Consider the following 16,673-nt stretch of genomic DNA (forward strand, 5'->3'; position numbering starts at 1 on the left):
GGCTGAAGAGAAACTGTATTTTTCAGTCATAGAAACTCTTGAAAACCATCTTCTTGAGTCACAGAAGTTTAAGTTCCATTACCAAAAGTTATCCCAAGCCTTGAAATAAACTAAATTATATTAGTATCCCAACTATTTACATAAATTGGAAGAGAAGGTGGAGACTAGTAGAAAAATATTCAAAAGCAGTATCTTTTCTCCAATGTATAAGGTCAAGAGAATAATAAACAACTTACAAAATAAGACATTTATGATAAAATGATAATTATGATATCATAAAAATGAGACATTTATCATAAAATATGATAATACATAATAAAACAATCATAAACAATTACTTGGGGGGAATATTTACATGTATACTGCTAGGTTAAAAAATAATTAAATTAATTTGAAAAATTAAGAAAGACAAGAATATAAAGGACAAAAATTTTAAGATAGACATCTCATCTTGAAAATTTATTACAATGATTGGAAATTAGTATGGCAGAAACTAGGCATTGACCCACACTTAACACCGTACACCAAGATAAGGTCAAAATGGGTTCATGATCTAGGAATAAAGAATGAGATCATAAATAAATTGGAAGAGCATAGGATAGTTTACCTCTCAGACCTGTAGAAGAGGAAGGAATTCATGACCAAAGAAGAACTAGAGATCACTATTGACTACAAAATAGAAAATTTTGATTATATCAAATTGAAAAGTTTTTGTACAAACAAAACTAATGCAGGCAAGATTAGAAGGGAAGCAATAAACTGGGAAAACATTTTTACAGTCAAAGGTTGTGATAAAGGACTCATTTCCAAAATATATAGAGAATTGACTCTAATTTATAAGAAATCAAGCCATTCTCCAATTGATAAATGGTCAAAGGATATGAACAGACAATTTTCAGATGATGAAATTAAAACTATTACTACTCATATGAAAGAGCGTTCCAAATCACTACTGATCAGAGAAATGCAAATTAAGACAACTCTGAGATACCACTACATACCTGTCAGATTGGCTAGAATGACAGGGAACGATAACACGGAATGTTGGAAGGGATGCGGGAAAACAGGGGCACTGATACATTGTTGGTGGAATTGTGAATACATCCAGCCATTCTGGAGAGCAATTTGGAACTATGCCCCAAAAGTTATCAAACTGTGCATACCCTTTGATCCAGCAGTGTCTCTACTGGGCTTATAGCCCAAAGAGATACTAAAAAAGGGAAAGGGACCTGTATGTGCCAAAATGTTTGTGGCAGCCCTGTTTGTAGTGGCCAGAAGCTGGAAAATGAATGGATGTCCATCAATTGGAGAATGGTTGAGTAAATTGTGGTATATGAATGTTATGGAATATTATTGTTCTGTAAGAAATGACCAGCTGGACAAATACTGAGAGGATTGGCAAGACTTACATGAACTGATGCTGAGCGAAATGAGCAAAACCAGGAAATCATTATATACCTCAACAACGATACTGTATGAGGATGTATTCTGATGGAAGTGGATTTCTTCAACAAAGACAAGATCTAACTGAGTTTCAATTGATCAAGGATGGACAGAAGCAGCTACACCCAAAGAAAGAACACTAAGAAATGAATGTAAACTGCTTGCATTTTTGTTCTTCTTCCCAGGTTATTTATACCTTCTAAATCCAATTCTCCCTGAGCAACAAGAAAACTGTTTGGTTCTGCACACATATATTGTATCCAAGATCTACTGTAATCTATTTAACATGTATAGGACTGCTTGCCATCTTGGGGAGAGGGTGGAGGGAGGGAGGGGAAAAATCGGAACAGAAGTGAGTGCAAGGGATAATGTTGTAAAAAATTACCCTGGCATGGGTTCTGTCAATAAAAAGTTATTTAATAAAACATAAAAAAAAAATCTTAAAAAAGGATCAGGATAATAACCATGTACAATGAGAAGGCTATGTCAGTAGTGATCTACATTAATGCAGAGCTTACCCAGACCACTGAGGCCACAGGTTTATCAAAGAATGGAACTATCTTTTCCTCAGATAGGAATGAATGGTGTGAAAACATGCAATTTAAGCACTTTTAAAAAATTGTGAGTGCTAGTGATTTTTATTTACAAAGAGCAGAGGTGACAAAAATGACTGACATTAAACTTTGGAAATAAAAATTTGAAAAAAAAAATTTATTACAATGCAATCTTCATTCAATTATTTGCTATTAGGTGTAATGGGCTGAAGCTCGAGTTGATGCACTGAGGTCCCAAGCATGTGAGGCTAAATAGTAATTGGACCATACTCTATAAATATATATGATTGGAGAAAAAATGGCCCCCGCCCATTCTTTGTGCAAGTCCTGATGTGTTGTATAGGAAATGACAATTTTGGTGGGTGGAGGCAGAGGGGCAAGAGGAGAGGCGGGGAAAGGAATAGCCGGCTGACTTCTGGTCTGGCTAGCTTCCTGTTGCAGCTGCACACATTGCATGATCCCCCCTTCACCTCCCATCCTTCTTCACCTCTATTGAGAGAGAATAAAGATTGAAGATTTTCCCTTAACCTGAATTCCTAACTCCGGCTGACTTTAAAATATGTGGTCATCACAATTAGGTAAGAAAAAACAAACAGTTCAGTGAGACGGAATAAAAATCTAGAAATATAAATTTTTCATAAACTTATACTGTCTCAGAGAATTCAGAGAAATCTCAGAGAAAACAAATGATAAAAGTTTTGAATTTAAAAACATAAAAATATTTACTTTTTCTTAAAATCACAAATATTATTCTCTCCCCTTTTAAAATATTGTTATTTCTGATGCTCAAATTTTAACTTTAGAATTCAAAATTACTTTCCAAAACGGTTAAATCAAATCAATTCACAACTCCACCAACACTGCAATAATATGCCAATCTTTAGGTAACGCCTCCTATATTTGCTGTTTCAATCTTTTATTGTCATTAACAATTTACTGTGTAAAAAGCAGAAACTCAAGAGTTGTAAACTATATCCTTTTGTTATTAATTATTTGGAGCATTCCTTTTGAAAGGTTGGTAATAATTTTTTAAAATTGAGAACTGTATTTATAACCTTTGACCTCTTATATAATAGCAAATGACACCTGGTTAACAAGTCATGGTAAGTGAATGAAATATCTTGTAAGAAACAAATATGATAAATACATAGTTGCACGAAAAGACTTAATATAAACAGATACAAAGTAAAGTATGCATAGCAAAATACATACATAAATACACATAGTAACAATGGAATGAAGAACAAAAAAATAAAATTCAAACTGAATGCTTTTAATTACAATGACCATATTAAATGAAGAAGCTAGATGAAAAAGCACCACCTTCTTTATTTCCAGATGGACACATTTGGAACAATTATAGGTTGCCATTATGTTTTCTATGCATTTTTTTTAGTTCTACTAAACTATGCTTTTTCTTTTCTAAAAATTCTGTATGAGGAATGACTAGCAGGGAAATGGGGAAAAACACTGGGAAGTGAATGTGGTGCAAATAAAATCATCTTAAAACAGCAAATCCAATAAAGTATAAGAAACTTAATACCTATTACTCATGGAGTATTGATAGATATTCAACTTATACCCTCCCAACATGATTTAACAGGAAGACCAGGGTCTCTCATCAAGGATGATGAGCAGATTGACAGACAACAATCTGCATCCACTGCACTATGTTCACAGATGCATTAAAACATTGACATAACTAACACATCATCTAATACTGGATAAGTAGGCCAAAACACAAAACAAGAAAAAAATGATTTAGATCAAAAAAGAAAATGATATACATAATAGAAATACTTGAAAAAATGTTTAATATCACTAATAAAAATGCAAATTTTAAAATATAGGCTACCATTTCAAATTTACCAATAAGTTACAAAAATGAACATTGCCAGTATTGTTTTTGAGGGTATATTCTAGCAAGACAAATTTGAACTGAGTATATCTGTATTCAAATGTACTTGAGTCATAAAACTGATTTCAATAAGATCATAGGGAATATGCCCTAAGAATCTTATTATCCTTCAATACTTTAAGGATCAGCGATTTCCTTTGTGTGCATAATTTCCCCTCTACCAAAACAAGTCACAAACCCACAAAGTAAGCAGATGGTCTTCAAGAACTCCAATAATCAAAATAATTCAGCATCTTAAGACAACTGTGCATTGTTTTGAAAATCACCAAGGCCAGTTCTGGAAGACACATAGGCAGTCCAGTCCATTAGTGTCCTGGAAGCAAAGTCTTTCTAGGTGAGGAAGATTAGTCAGAGGCTTTAAGAACCCAGTGTCATTCCTATCCTTACTATAGTGAGAAAGTGGAATAGGAAGGAATTCATGAAAGATAGTTATCATAGAGAGTCAGTTCTGTGTAAAAGCTATAACTTACAATAGAAAAATAAGAGACAACTTAATTATCCCATAAATTGGTGAATGGGCGAATATACTATAGCATGCCAATGTAACAAAAAAAAAAAATTATGACTACTCCCCAAAAAATGAAAAATGAAAGAAATACCAAAAAAGTTGAATACAATTCTGTGATCCTATATCCTGAAATGCTAATTGTCTTGACAATAAGTAAAAGGTAACCAAAACAACTGACAAGATTAACATTAATAGAGCCAAAAAACAGAAAAGAAAAAAACATTATACAATGAAAACTAAGCTAAAAAGTAAAATAAACATATAAATACGAAGAGAATAAATAAAAGACATGAGCAGGGAAATATCTTCTCTGTGCTTTTCTACACATGACAAGAGTTATCTGAATTAATACTGAAGTGCTTAATTGTTTGCAAAATTTATTTGCAATTCTATAGAAAGGAAATACACAGGATATAACTAATGAACTGTTAGGGACAAGATATACATAGAAATCAGAAGTACATAGAAATTCAAAGTGCAAACAATTGTAAATATTTAAATTTGACGAATAAAATTAGATAATTTTAAATTCTCCTTAAAGGATTCAAGACGAAACATGCTATCCCCTCCAAAAAAAAGAGAAATAATGGAAAGGATACAGATTGAAGCACATTTCCACCTACTTTTTTTTTTTTCTTGGATAGATAGGAGGGAGGTTAGAGGAGGAACATGGCTAAAGGAGAAATCTTTATTGCGTGTCTACATATATGTGTAATGGGTTTTATTTTTACTGACTTTTCAATGCAAGAAAGAAAATTTGAAACTGAAAATAAAATTTTTTTAAAACTTAAGTCATATCAATATAGAAATTAATATTTATGAAATTATGAACTTCTGTTAATTTTTTAAAAGACACATTATTACTACATTTAACAAAACAGTAGAGAAATGCAATTATTTTTATCTTCTGAACTTTTTTCAGTGTTTTTCAATATTTTCCCACTTTTCTCATTTATTTTGCGTCTTACTCACTTTCCACTATCTTCTGAACATCCCAAAGAGACCTTCTCTTAAAACAAGGATGTATGTCCAGGTCAACACCAGGGCTCTGTTTGAAACTGTGTCTCATCTGCCAAAAGGCAAGAGACAGGCTTCAGCATGAGTCTTAAGTCATGACTGGTCACAGTACTGATAAGCTCTAAAGTCCTTTCAAGTATTTTTTTTCCTTCTGTTACAATTACTATCCTATAGGTTGTTCTCCTTTTGCTTATTTCACTATGAATTTAGTTCATATACATTTTCCAAATTTCTCTGGATTTTGTATAGTTCTATCTTCTTACAGTACAACAACATTTTACTCTATTGATATGGTACAATTTTTTCAAGCATTCCTCAATTGAAAAGTACCCACTTTGTTTTTCAGTTGTTTGTGAATCCAAAAAGTGCTGCAATAAATAGCTTAATTCAATGAAGCCTAATAAATTTTCCAATTTTTCTAATAATTGTAACAGTTCTTCCTTATGCTAAAATGATTTTCTTTCTTTCTCTCATTTCCTCCTATGTGATCAGCAGAGTTTTCCCCACTGAAAATGCATAGATCTAGTCTATCCTCCCCTTCCACATGGCCAGACCACAAACTTCACAGAACTAGAAAATATCGTTTATTTTATTTACAAGGTCCTAAAATTTTTTCTGGCTTAATTTTCTTAGTACATTTAAGATGAACAAGTCACATATTTAGCTGGAATCTACAAAATCAAATTTATCAGCCATAGCTCCTGTTAGGTAGTTTCCTGTTTTACCTGATATAGATCTTCCCTTTCTGCCATTTCTTTTTTGATGTGTTAATCATTACCTTCTCCTTCCTACTTTCTGTAAAATTCCCATGTACCCATCTTATTTTGTAACCAAAATCATTTTAATCTAGGGCTTTCTGATTTTGTTTAACAATGTCTAGTGTCTAAACTTAAAAACAAAAACTAACCTTCTGACAATTTTTGTCTTAAAACTAAACAAGAAGCATTCCTCAAGAACAGGCCATGCAAACCAAAACAAAAGAAAAAGAAAAAAAACCAGGCCTCATTTTTCAATTACTCCTCTTTAAAAAAGTTACTATGGGAATTAAAAAATATCTCATAAGGGTCATTCCCAAATGGTAAGGGGACCAAAGATATGAGCAAAATTCTCAAAAGAAGGATTCTAGAAAACTATTAATAGTGACAGGAAAAACTATTCTCATTTACTCACATTAAGAGAGCCATAAAAAGAAGATAGGCACTAGAGTTAAGAAATTGGTGCAACATAAAAATCCCAGCTTTTGGGATAAGAACTTACTGTTTGATAAAAATTGCTGGGAAAATTGGAAACTAATATGGCAGAAACTAGGCATTGATCCATACTTAACACCGTACACCAAGATAAGGTCAAAATGGGTTCATGACCTAGGCATAAAGAATGAAATTATTAATAAATTGGAGGAACACAGGATAGTTTACCTCTCAGACCTGTGGAAGGGGAAGGTCTTTATGACCAAAGAAGAACTAGAGATCATTACTGATCACAAAATAGAAAATTTCCATTATACCAAACTGAAAAGTTTTTGTACAAACAAAACTAATGCAGACAAGATTAGAAGGGAAGCAATAAACTGGGAAAATATTTTTACAGTCAAAAGTTCTGATAAAGGCCTCATTTCCAAAATATATAGAGAATTAACTCTAATTTATAAAAAATCAAGCCATTCTCCAATTGAAAAATGGTCAAAGGATATGAACAGACAATTCTCAGATGAAGAAATTGAAACTATTTCTAGTCATATGAAAAGATGCTCCAAGTCATTATTAATCAGAGAAATGCAAATTAAGACAACTCTAAGATACCACTACACACCTGTCAGATTGGCTAAGATGACAGGAAAAAATAATGATGATTGTTGGAGGGGATGCGGGAAAACTGGGACAGTGATGCATTGTTGGTGGAGTTGTGAACGAATCCAACCATTTTGGAGAATAGTTTGGAACTATGCTCAAAAAGTTATCAAACTGTGCATACCCTTTGATCCAGCAGTGTTACTACTGGGATTATATCCCAAAGAGATTATAAAGAAGGGAAAGGGACCTGTATGTGCACGAATGTTTGTGGCAGCCCTTTTTGTAGTGGCTAAAAACTGGAAACTGAATGGATGTCCATCAGTTGGAGAATGGCTGAATAAATTGTGGTATGAATATTATGGAATATTACTGTTCTGTAAGAAATGACCAACAGGATGATTTCAGAAAGGCCTGGAGAGACTTACACGAACTGATGCTGAGTGAAATGAGCAGGACCAGGAGATCATTATATACTTCAACAACAATACTATATGATGACCAGTTCTGATGGACCAGGCCATCCTCAGCAACGAGATCAACCAAATCATTTCTAATGGAGCAGTAATGAACTGAACCAGCTATGCCCAGAAAAAGAACTCTGGGAGATGACTAAAAACCATTACATTGAATTCCCAATCCCTATATTTATGCAAACCTGCATTTTTGATTTCCTTCACAAGCTAATTGTACAATATTTCAGAGTCTGATTCTTTTTGTACAGCAAAATAATGTTTTGGTCATGTATACTTATTGTGTATCTAATTTATATTTTAATATATTTAACATCTACTGGTCATCCTGCCATCTAGGGGAGGGGGTGGGGGGGTAAGAGGTAAAAAATTGGAACAAGAGGTTTGGCAATTGTTAATGCTGTAAAGTTACCCATGCATATATTCTGTAAATAAAAGGCTATTAAATAAAAAAAGAAAAAAAAGAAAAAGAAAAAAATTGGTGCAACAAATCTGGAAAGTACCTTCCAATGTTCTCCCTCCCCTCCCCCAGCCAGCCCCTTTGTGAGGTGCCCATTCCATTCCCCTGCTCACCTCCTATCTCTCCCATTCCCATGCTGCACCCACACTGCTGCTATAGTTTTCCCTAACCATGTGACTCCCCCCCACTCAAGTAAGCCAAAGACCCCTTAACTGTTTGAGAGATAAAACCTACTGCTTCTGTTGAGCTTTTAAAGGCCTATCTTCCCAGCCTCAATGAATCCGACTACCTCTGCAGTCATCAAACATAATCTCCCTCCTGCTTTTTGAGCCTCTGCACCAGCTGCCCATAGAACAGTAATGAACTTCTCCTTGGCTCCACTTCTGAAAGTCCCTCTCTTCCTTTAAGAGTCCCTTATCATTTTTTGTGTAAAAGCCCGTTCTAATCCTTCCCTGAAATCCTCAAAAATGCCAATGACCACCTGCCCAAACCCTCTAGTATTTTAACTACTGTGTATTTACATTTATTCATTTTATCTTTATGCAATGTATGTTTTTATGTATATTTGCCTCCTCCATTAAGGTAAGCCCCATGCAAGTAATAACTTCTATTCTCAGCATTTATATCTCCAGATAGCAGGCATTTATTTATTAAGCATTTACAATGTGTCAAGCATTGCACTCACAAAAAATAAGAAGATGCCTGCCCCTCTAAGGGCTTACATATTAATGAAAGACAACAGTGAGCAAGTGGAAAGAAAATCCCAAGGATCATAGGGTGAAGATAAGGGTCAGAAAAACCTCAAGAAAGGCAATGTATCTTGACACAGAGTATGTCTATAATATAAATATTTGTTGATTAACTAATTGAAATAACAAAACACTTATTGAGGGATTACTACATGCCGAGAACTATACTAGGCACTAGGCACTGGAAGACAAAAGCAAAATAGTCCCTCTCTTCAAGAAACTTGCATTCTAGAGATACACAAATATCTATACAAAATACAGAGAACAGGAAAAAGGTAACCTAAGAAACAAAAAACAAAAATAGATGGTGGGAATAGGAGATTGGAAACTGGCTGAATGACTAGATCCAACAACTAAACTGTAATTGACAGGTTTATTTCAACCAAGAAGAAAAATAAGAGAATGCCATCACGCTAGCTCTGGGCCCTGTTACCATGAAACAAGAAAGGCTATACTGAAGTCCTATTAATACAAAGGGATCCAAAAATATTACTAAAACCATGATCCTTTTAATTTTAACTGTACTGGTTTTGTTTCTGTAAAAGCTTCTTAATTACATATAATCAAAATTATATTTCCTTATCCTCCCATTTTTTTTTTTGGTGGGGGGAGGGAAGGATCATGAATCTTTCCCCTATTCTAATTAATTCCTAGGTTATGGATTATTTTGAAGCTTATTGTGGCATATGGTGTAAGACACTGGTATGAATAATTTCTGTTCTCAGCAGCTTCTATCAATGTTTAGTTCTTACTCAAAAGCTAAGATTTATTTAGTTGAATCATGTTGTACAGAAGAAAAAGGAACACACTACTATGTTCTTTTGGATTTGAATGTTGAATACCTAATCTGTATTACTTTGCAGTTTGAGATCTAGTATTATTAGCACTACCTTTCACATTTTTCTAATTTCTTTTTCAATTTTTGATCTTTTGTTCGTCCCAGATTAATTTTATTATTATTTTATCTACTTCTATAAAATAATCCTGTAGTACAGTGGTTTAGTTCTAAATCTGCTCACTTCCGCTGCCTTGTCATTTATATTCTATTGGCACAAACCAAGCCTGAGACAATTGTATATTTCCTACATCCATATTTAGTTATTCTTCTTAACTCTCACTTACTAAGAATTAAGTTCTGATGTTAATCAGTTGGGGAATGGCTAAATAAGTTATGGTATATAAATGTAATTGACTATTATTGATCATTAAGAAATGATCAGCAGGCCAATTTCAGAAAGGCTTGGAGAGACTTACATGAACTGATTTTAAGTGAAGTGAGTAGACCCAAAAGAACATTGACAGCAACCACAAGATTATGCAATGATGTAATGGATGTGGCTTTTTAAAAATGAGGTGATTCAGAGATATATTCTAACAGTCTTGGGATGGAGAGAGCTATTTGCACCCAGAGAGAAGACTGAATGTGGATCACCACAAAGTATTTTCACCTTTTTTGTTGTTTGCTTGCTTTTTTTTTCTCTTTTGATTCGATTTTTCTTGTGCAACATGATAAATGTAGAAATATATTTAGAAAAACTGCACATGTTTAACCTATATTGTATTACATGCTAGGTCTAGAAGAGGGAAGAGATAGGGAGAGAGGGAGAAAAAAATTGGAAGATAAAGGTTCTATAAGGGTGAGTGTTGAAAACTATCCTTGCATGTATTTTGAAAATAAAAAGCTATTATAAAAAAATAAAAACAAAAAGAAAAATTCAAATTCTGATGACCCAATCTGAATATTGATGAACTCAATTCTGGAAAGCAATTTCAAACTATGCCAAAAGGGCATATCCTTTGATCCAGCAGTGTCATTACTGATCTCAAAAAGATCTTATAAAAGAGAAGTGGCAAGGACCTGAAAATTGAGTGGATGCCCCATCAGTTGGGGAATGGCTAAATATGTCATGGTATATGAATGTAATGGAAGAAATGATGAGCAGGCTGATTTCAAGAAAAATCTGTAAAGACTTATATGAACTAATGCTGAATGAAGTGAGCAGAACCAAGAGAACACCGTACACAGTAACAAGATTATGTGATGATCACCTGTAATGGATCTCCGCATTCAGAAAGAGAACTAAGGAGACTGAATGAGGATGAAACAGTTTCACCTTTTCATCATTTTTTCCATTTTTTTGTCTGTACAACATGATAAAATATTAAAAAGGATTGCACATATTTAATCTATATCAGATTGCTTGGGGATGGGAAAGCTAAGAAAAGGAGAAAAAATTTGGAGCACAAAGTCTTACAAAAATGAATGTTAAAAATTATCTTTACATGTATTTGAAAAAAAATTGAGAAAAAAAATTATTGAAATTGAAAAATTATTGAGAAAAAAAATTTCTGCCCTCCTTTTTTTCCTAATGTATTTCCTCCTTTCTTTTCTCTCTAATTAATATAACAGAGCTCCTACTTAAAACTTAAAGTTTTAAAACTGAAAGCTTAAGTATAAATTAACCCCTAAAACTTAAAAAGTTTAAAACTTTTTCCATTTAAATATGTTTTGCATGACAGCACATGTATAAGCTATATCAAATTACTTGCCTTCTCAATTAGGGAAGCAGGCACAGGGAGGGAAAAGATTTTAGAGCTCAAAAAATTTAAATGAATATTAAAAATTGTCTTTTACATGTAACTGATAAAAAGTAAAATGATGAAAATTTTAAAATAGAAAAATAAAACTATTAGTTCTCCTTCTAATTCTTTCTTTCATAGTCCTCATTTTGATTCATTTCTTCCAGGTAATCTTGGATCTTGAATGAATGAATCTGGTAGCCAGGAATTCTTTGTCCTGATTTTTCCTTCCTGGATTTTTTCTGCTGACAACCTCCTTCTCTGGGTATGTCTGCAGCCAGATCCCTTCAAGGTTCCACATCGTAGGCTTAGAACCAGGCTGTCAGCTGTTGCTGGTCAGGGATGTTGGCTGGTTTTCTGCCTCTTGCCAAGGCTTCCTTAGTCAATTATAGTATGTTGTATCTATCCCTCTCTGCTTCACTCATTGTAGTGGAAGATCTCTGTTCTCCAGAGGGATTCCTAATCAGGACTATGGTGTAAGCTTCTTATTGAGGACTGTTGTGCACCATCACGCTGTTTTTCTTCTCTTGGTAGCACTCAGATCTTCTAATGTCTACAACTTCTGACATAGGTCTGAGCTGAATGAAGGAATTTAATGACGTTTCTCTTCACATTTCTTGGTTACTATATTCAACCTGATGCCCTTTTTTGCATCACTGCTATAGTAAAACTTGGAAGAACTGGGCTCCCATGACCCAACACAATGCAATCTTATCTGAATGTCTTACTTTATAATTCTAAAACCCTATGAATTCAGGGTCTTGAATATCTTTTAGCTTTAGCTGAGAAAATTACTGGTACTGTTAACATCCATCTATCTATGGATAGAGAGCCAACCCAGGGTCAAGAAGATGTGGGTTCCAAGTCCTGCCTCTGACACACAATGTGATCCTAGTCAAGTCATTTAATCCATCTCCAGGAACCCAAAACAAAGTTGTAGAATAGCTGATAGAGGGAGTTCTTCCACCAAATCCAACAGAACTAAAATTGAGAGCACAATTGACTAGGGAAAAGTCTTTGCAGAAAGTTTTTCTGGTAAAGGTCTCATTTCTAAGATTCCAATTTATAATAAAAGACACTCCCCAGTTACTAAATGATCTGATGATGTGAAATGGAAATCCTCATGCAAAAAAAAAAAAAAAATTTCACATCAGGCTAATGTTTCAAATGAGGCTCAACTTGTGATAGGACTTAAAACTATTTACTAAATTTAATTGGGAGGAAGGGGAAGAGGGGAAAAGAGACATAGGAATTCCCCAATCTTGAAAAAGTTCCTTCCAAAATGTCTCCACAATCTTTCAGAAAAATCAGACTTGACTAAACCATCCCCAGTTGTATCTTTTTTTCCCTTCATGACTAAAATTTGTTGGAAAGCCATCAATCCTACCACACTTAATTTCCTGTGATCTTACTGTCTTCTAAAATCTCTGGAATCTAGTTTCCAGTCTCATCATTCAAATGAAACTTTCCAAGTTACCAAAGAGTTCTTAATTATCAAACCCAATGACCGACCTTACCTTCCTTATTCCTCCTTTGGTGGAAGAAGAAGGTGGGAGAGAGACATTTACAAGCATGGCTACATAGGAAAGGATCAAATTCATTTTAAGATTTCCACTAAAATCTTGGGGAAGAGGAAGGTAAGAACAGTTATTCCTGTTTCATAGATGCGTAAACAAGAGGCAAACAGAGATGAAGTGAACTGCTCAAGCTCATGCAGATAATTAAGTGTCTTAGGTCAAACTTGAACTTAAGTCTTCCTGACTACTGGTGCAATGTTCTATCCCTTACTGCAATGAGGGCCCACAGGAGGTTAAATAACAAACTGACCGATTTTTTTTCCTGATAAGATCATTAGACTAATAGATGAGGGTAATTAATACTGGGCATACCATTTACTTAGATTTCTGAATTTGTTCAAGTCTCACAGTACAGTTGAAAAGGCACAAATATGGAAATCAGAGGACCTGGTCTAAATTATGCCTCATCTGTCAAATAAGGAGATAAACTAGATAGCCTCTAAAGTTCCTCTGAGTTTGGTGATCCTGACCAATTAAACGATTGGATCCAAATTTCAAAAGAATATCTGTCCTTGGTCTTGTGATGCTGAACATTTCATTAATAACCTGAATAAAGACAAAGATATTAGACTTATCAAATTTGCATATAACAAAGTTAAGAAAGATTAATTATACCTATATCACACTGCTTGCTGTCTTGGGAGTGGGGATAAGAAAGAGGGGAAAAGTTTTTAAAAATGAAATTTGAAAACTATCTTCACACAAAATTTTAAAAAATAAAATACTATGAAAGTGGGGGGAAAAGATAGTTGCAATAATGTGATATTGTATTAAGTAAAAAGATCTCGACAAGCTTAGTTTCATTCAAATGTAAGAAAATGAAATTTAAGAGACAGATGTTAAGTCGTATACTTGAATTTTAAAAATCTCTTTCATTCATACATGATGGTATTACATAGTACAACTGAAAAAAAATTGCAATTGATTACAATCTCAATGAATCATTATTACAATAATGCATCATCTTAAGCTACATTAATATAGAAAGTGTTCCAAATGAAGAAGACATTAACAGCTCATAGTAACTGACTAGACCATACATGGAACATTAGGTTCATTTCTGAGTATTCCATTTTGGGAAAAAGATAGACAAATTGGATAAGTCCCAAAGGAAGACAAACAAAATCGTGAAATCTACCGGAGTTTTATTGAGACCTAATTTTTTTTAAACAACAAAATTGTTTCCCACTATTCCCTTACTATTGAATGCCTCCCTTGTAACAAAGAAAAATAGTTAAAGAAAATTAAACAGCCAAATAAATTCTGCCCGACAGCATAGGCAATATTCTGCTCTTGTAGACTGATATACTGTCATTAAGAAGAGAGAAATGTGCTTTGCCATCTATTCTCCAGAATCAAGATTGCTCACTGCAAATGAATTCAATCATTTTTAGTGTTATTTTTACTAGTTATCATAGTGATTACTTATATTGGTTCTAGTTCTGCCTGCTTTACTGTTACACCTTATAAGCCTATCTTTCTCCTAAATGTTCATAGCATCATTTCTTACAACATACCACTATTCCATTAAGTCAAAAAAATCACAATTAGTCAGCAGCTACTCCCCAAAGATTGGGGAATCTACTCTGTTTTCATTTTTTAATTACCATGAAAAGTGATAGTGCCTATATTGATAACATGGAATATTTACTTCTGTCTTTACCCAATATTATGTCCAGTAGGGCAACCTCTAGGTCAAAAGGTATATGACACTTTATTTTTTCTAACAGAAATAGATGACCTATTTATTCCATTGCAGTTCAGCCTAAGTGTAATTAATATTCCATTTCTTGCATTACCTTGTTTCACTTGCTATGTATGAGTTCAAATCTCAAGAGTTATTTCAATTTATACTTCACTTATTAATCATTTGGATCACTTTTTCATAAGATTGACAGCTGAAATTTCTTCTTTTGAAAACTTCATATTGTGATGGCAAGTCATACCCATACAAAGATTTACTGTAAGAAATAGGGATATCTTGCTTCAAGAGAAATTTTAAAAATTTAGGAGTTTTCTTCACATACTTGAAGGATTGGAATCAAACTTATTCTAGTTGATTCCATAGACAGAATTTTAATACTTACGGGTTATGTACCACTATGCTAAGTGCTAGAAATACAAGTTCAGCCTTTTCCTCCCCAAAAACAGAGCTCTCCTGCTCTCAAGGAGCATATATTCTAATGGTGGAAGACTACATAAAAGAGAACAGTAAAAAATTATCTCTTTTGAGGGAGAACAGGGGAGAGACAAGATAAAGAAGTCAGAAAGTCAGGAGTTGAGATGACCTGAAGTCAAGGCAAGTGAAGTGAAAAGAACTTATATTTATAATTCTAACTACCTAAAGTGGAATGGACTGCCTCTTTAAGAAGTGAGTCTTGCCAGTACCTTCATTAAAAGGTCTGCTAGCAATTTGTCAGAAAGGATGAAGATGGAATTCTTATTCAAATAAAAGTTATCCTGGATCCCATGAGATTCTTTCCAACAAAGAGAATCTCTGTGATATAAGTCCTTATTTATAATAGGCTGGAGATAATTCAGGATCCCAGTGTTGGCTCTATCCCTAATTAGGTAAGCTCAAGCAAGTCACAAACTACACAGACCTCCATTTTCCATATACAAACACTACCCAATATCCAAAGTTCCTTTTACCTGTAAAACTATGATTTCATCACTCTAACTTTATTCTATACTTCTTTTCCTTTTTGTGTCCAGGGTATAACATTCAAAAGACTACTCATTTAAAATCCATATTTTGTTAGTAGGTATCCTTATCTCCTTATACAAAATATGCCTAAAATTTTATTTCCAAGGTTCTTACAGAAAAATTGGCTCTCAAATTTATCAGTTCTGCATATTTTAATGTTAAATAAAAAGGTTTTTTAGAAAGTGATATTTTACTGAAACTATCTGATTCACTTTCACAATCTTAACTAAAATCCAAAAACAAAGCTAATGTTTAAATTTAATACCTTAAAAAGACTTTCCATGTCATTCCTAGAAAATTATTTAAGAGTTCCTTCATAATAAAAAAAGAATAAATAGGAAGAATAAGCCTATATAAAAATCAAAAGACTTAAATAAAATCATGAGAAGGTATTCAGTAGAAAAATAAAAAAACCTCTCAAAATAAAGGCATTTGGTAAGCTTACCTGTGTAGATTTGTCCCTCATGCATGGAACAGACTGCCCATGAGTATCACGAGGCCAGTGTCCTGCAAGATAAGGGGCAGCAAGTGTATCTAATGAAGAAGTTCGACGAATAATGCTGGAAGGGCTTGATGAAGGTGGCCGTGATTTGTCACCTAAACCAAAGACAAAAACATTTAGAACAACTTATTTAAAAACTGAAAATAGATCTTAATATACTATGCATATGAAAAAGTTTCATAAATGATTTTGATATTTCTTTTATTAAAAGCAAGTTACAATTGATTTGTTCCAAAGGCTTAAAATCTTAAAATTCTAGCCAATGGTCAAAGGATATAAAGTATAATGTATCACAACCACATGGAAAGAATGCAAATTGCAAATAAGAGAAATGCATATCCAAATAACTCTGAGGTTTTACCTCATACCCTACAACTTGGCAAAAAACAACTAAA

General features: G+C 33.5%; 1 protein-coding gene across 2 annotated transcripts in view; it reads right to left on the bottom strand.

The window, feature by feature from the left end:
* FAM117B (family with sequence similarity 117 member B) overlaps positions 1-16,673 on the bottom strand; it is a 101,692-nt gene that overhangs the window by 53,664 nt on the left and 31,355 nt on the right. For both annotated transcript variants that reach the window (XM_031958312.1, XM_031958311.1), the window contains exon 2: positions 16,222-16,373. In XM_031958312.1, the coding sequence (XP_031814172.1) occupies positions 16,222-16,373 (152 nt within the window). The remainder of the gene's footprint in view (positions 1-16,221; positions 16,374-16,673) is intronic.

Source organism: Sarcophilus harrisii, chromosome 3 (assembly GCF_902635505.1).
Source record: "Sarcophilus harrisii chromosome 3, mSarHar1.11, whole genome shotgun sequence".
In the NCBI taxonomy this organism is placed as follows: domain Eukaryota; kingdom Metazoa; phylum Chordata; class Mammalia; order Dasyuromorphia; family Dasyuridae; genus Sarcophilus; species Sarcophilus harrisii.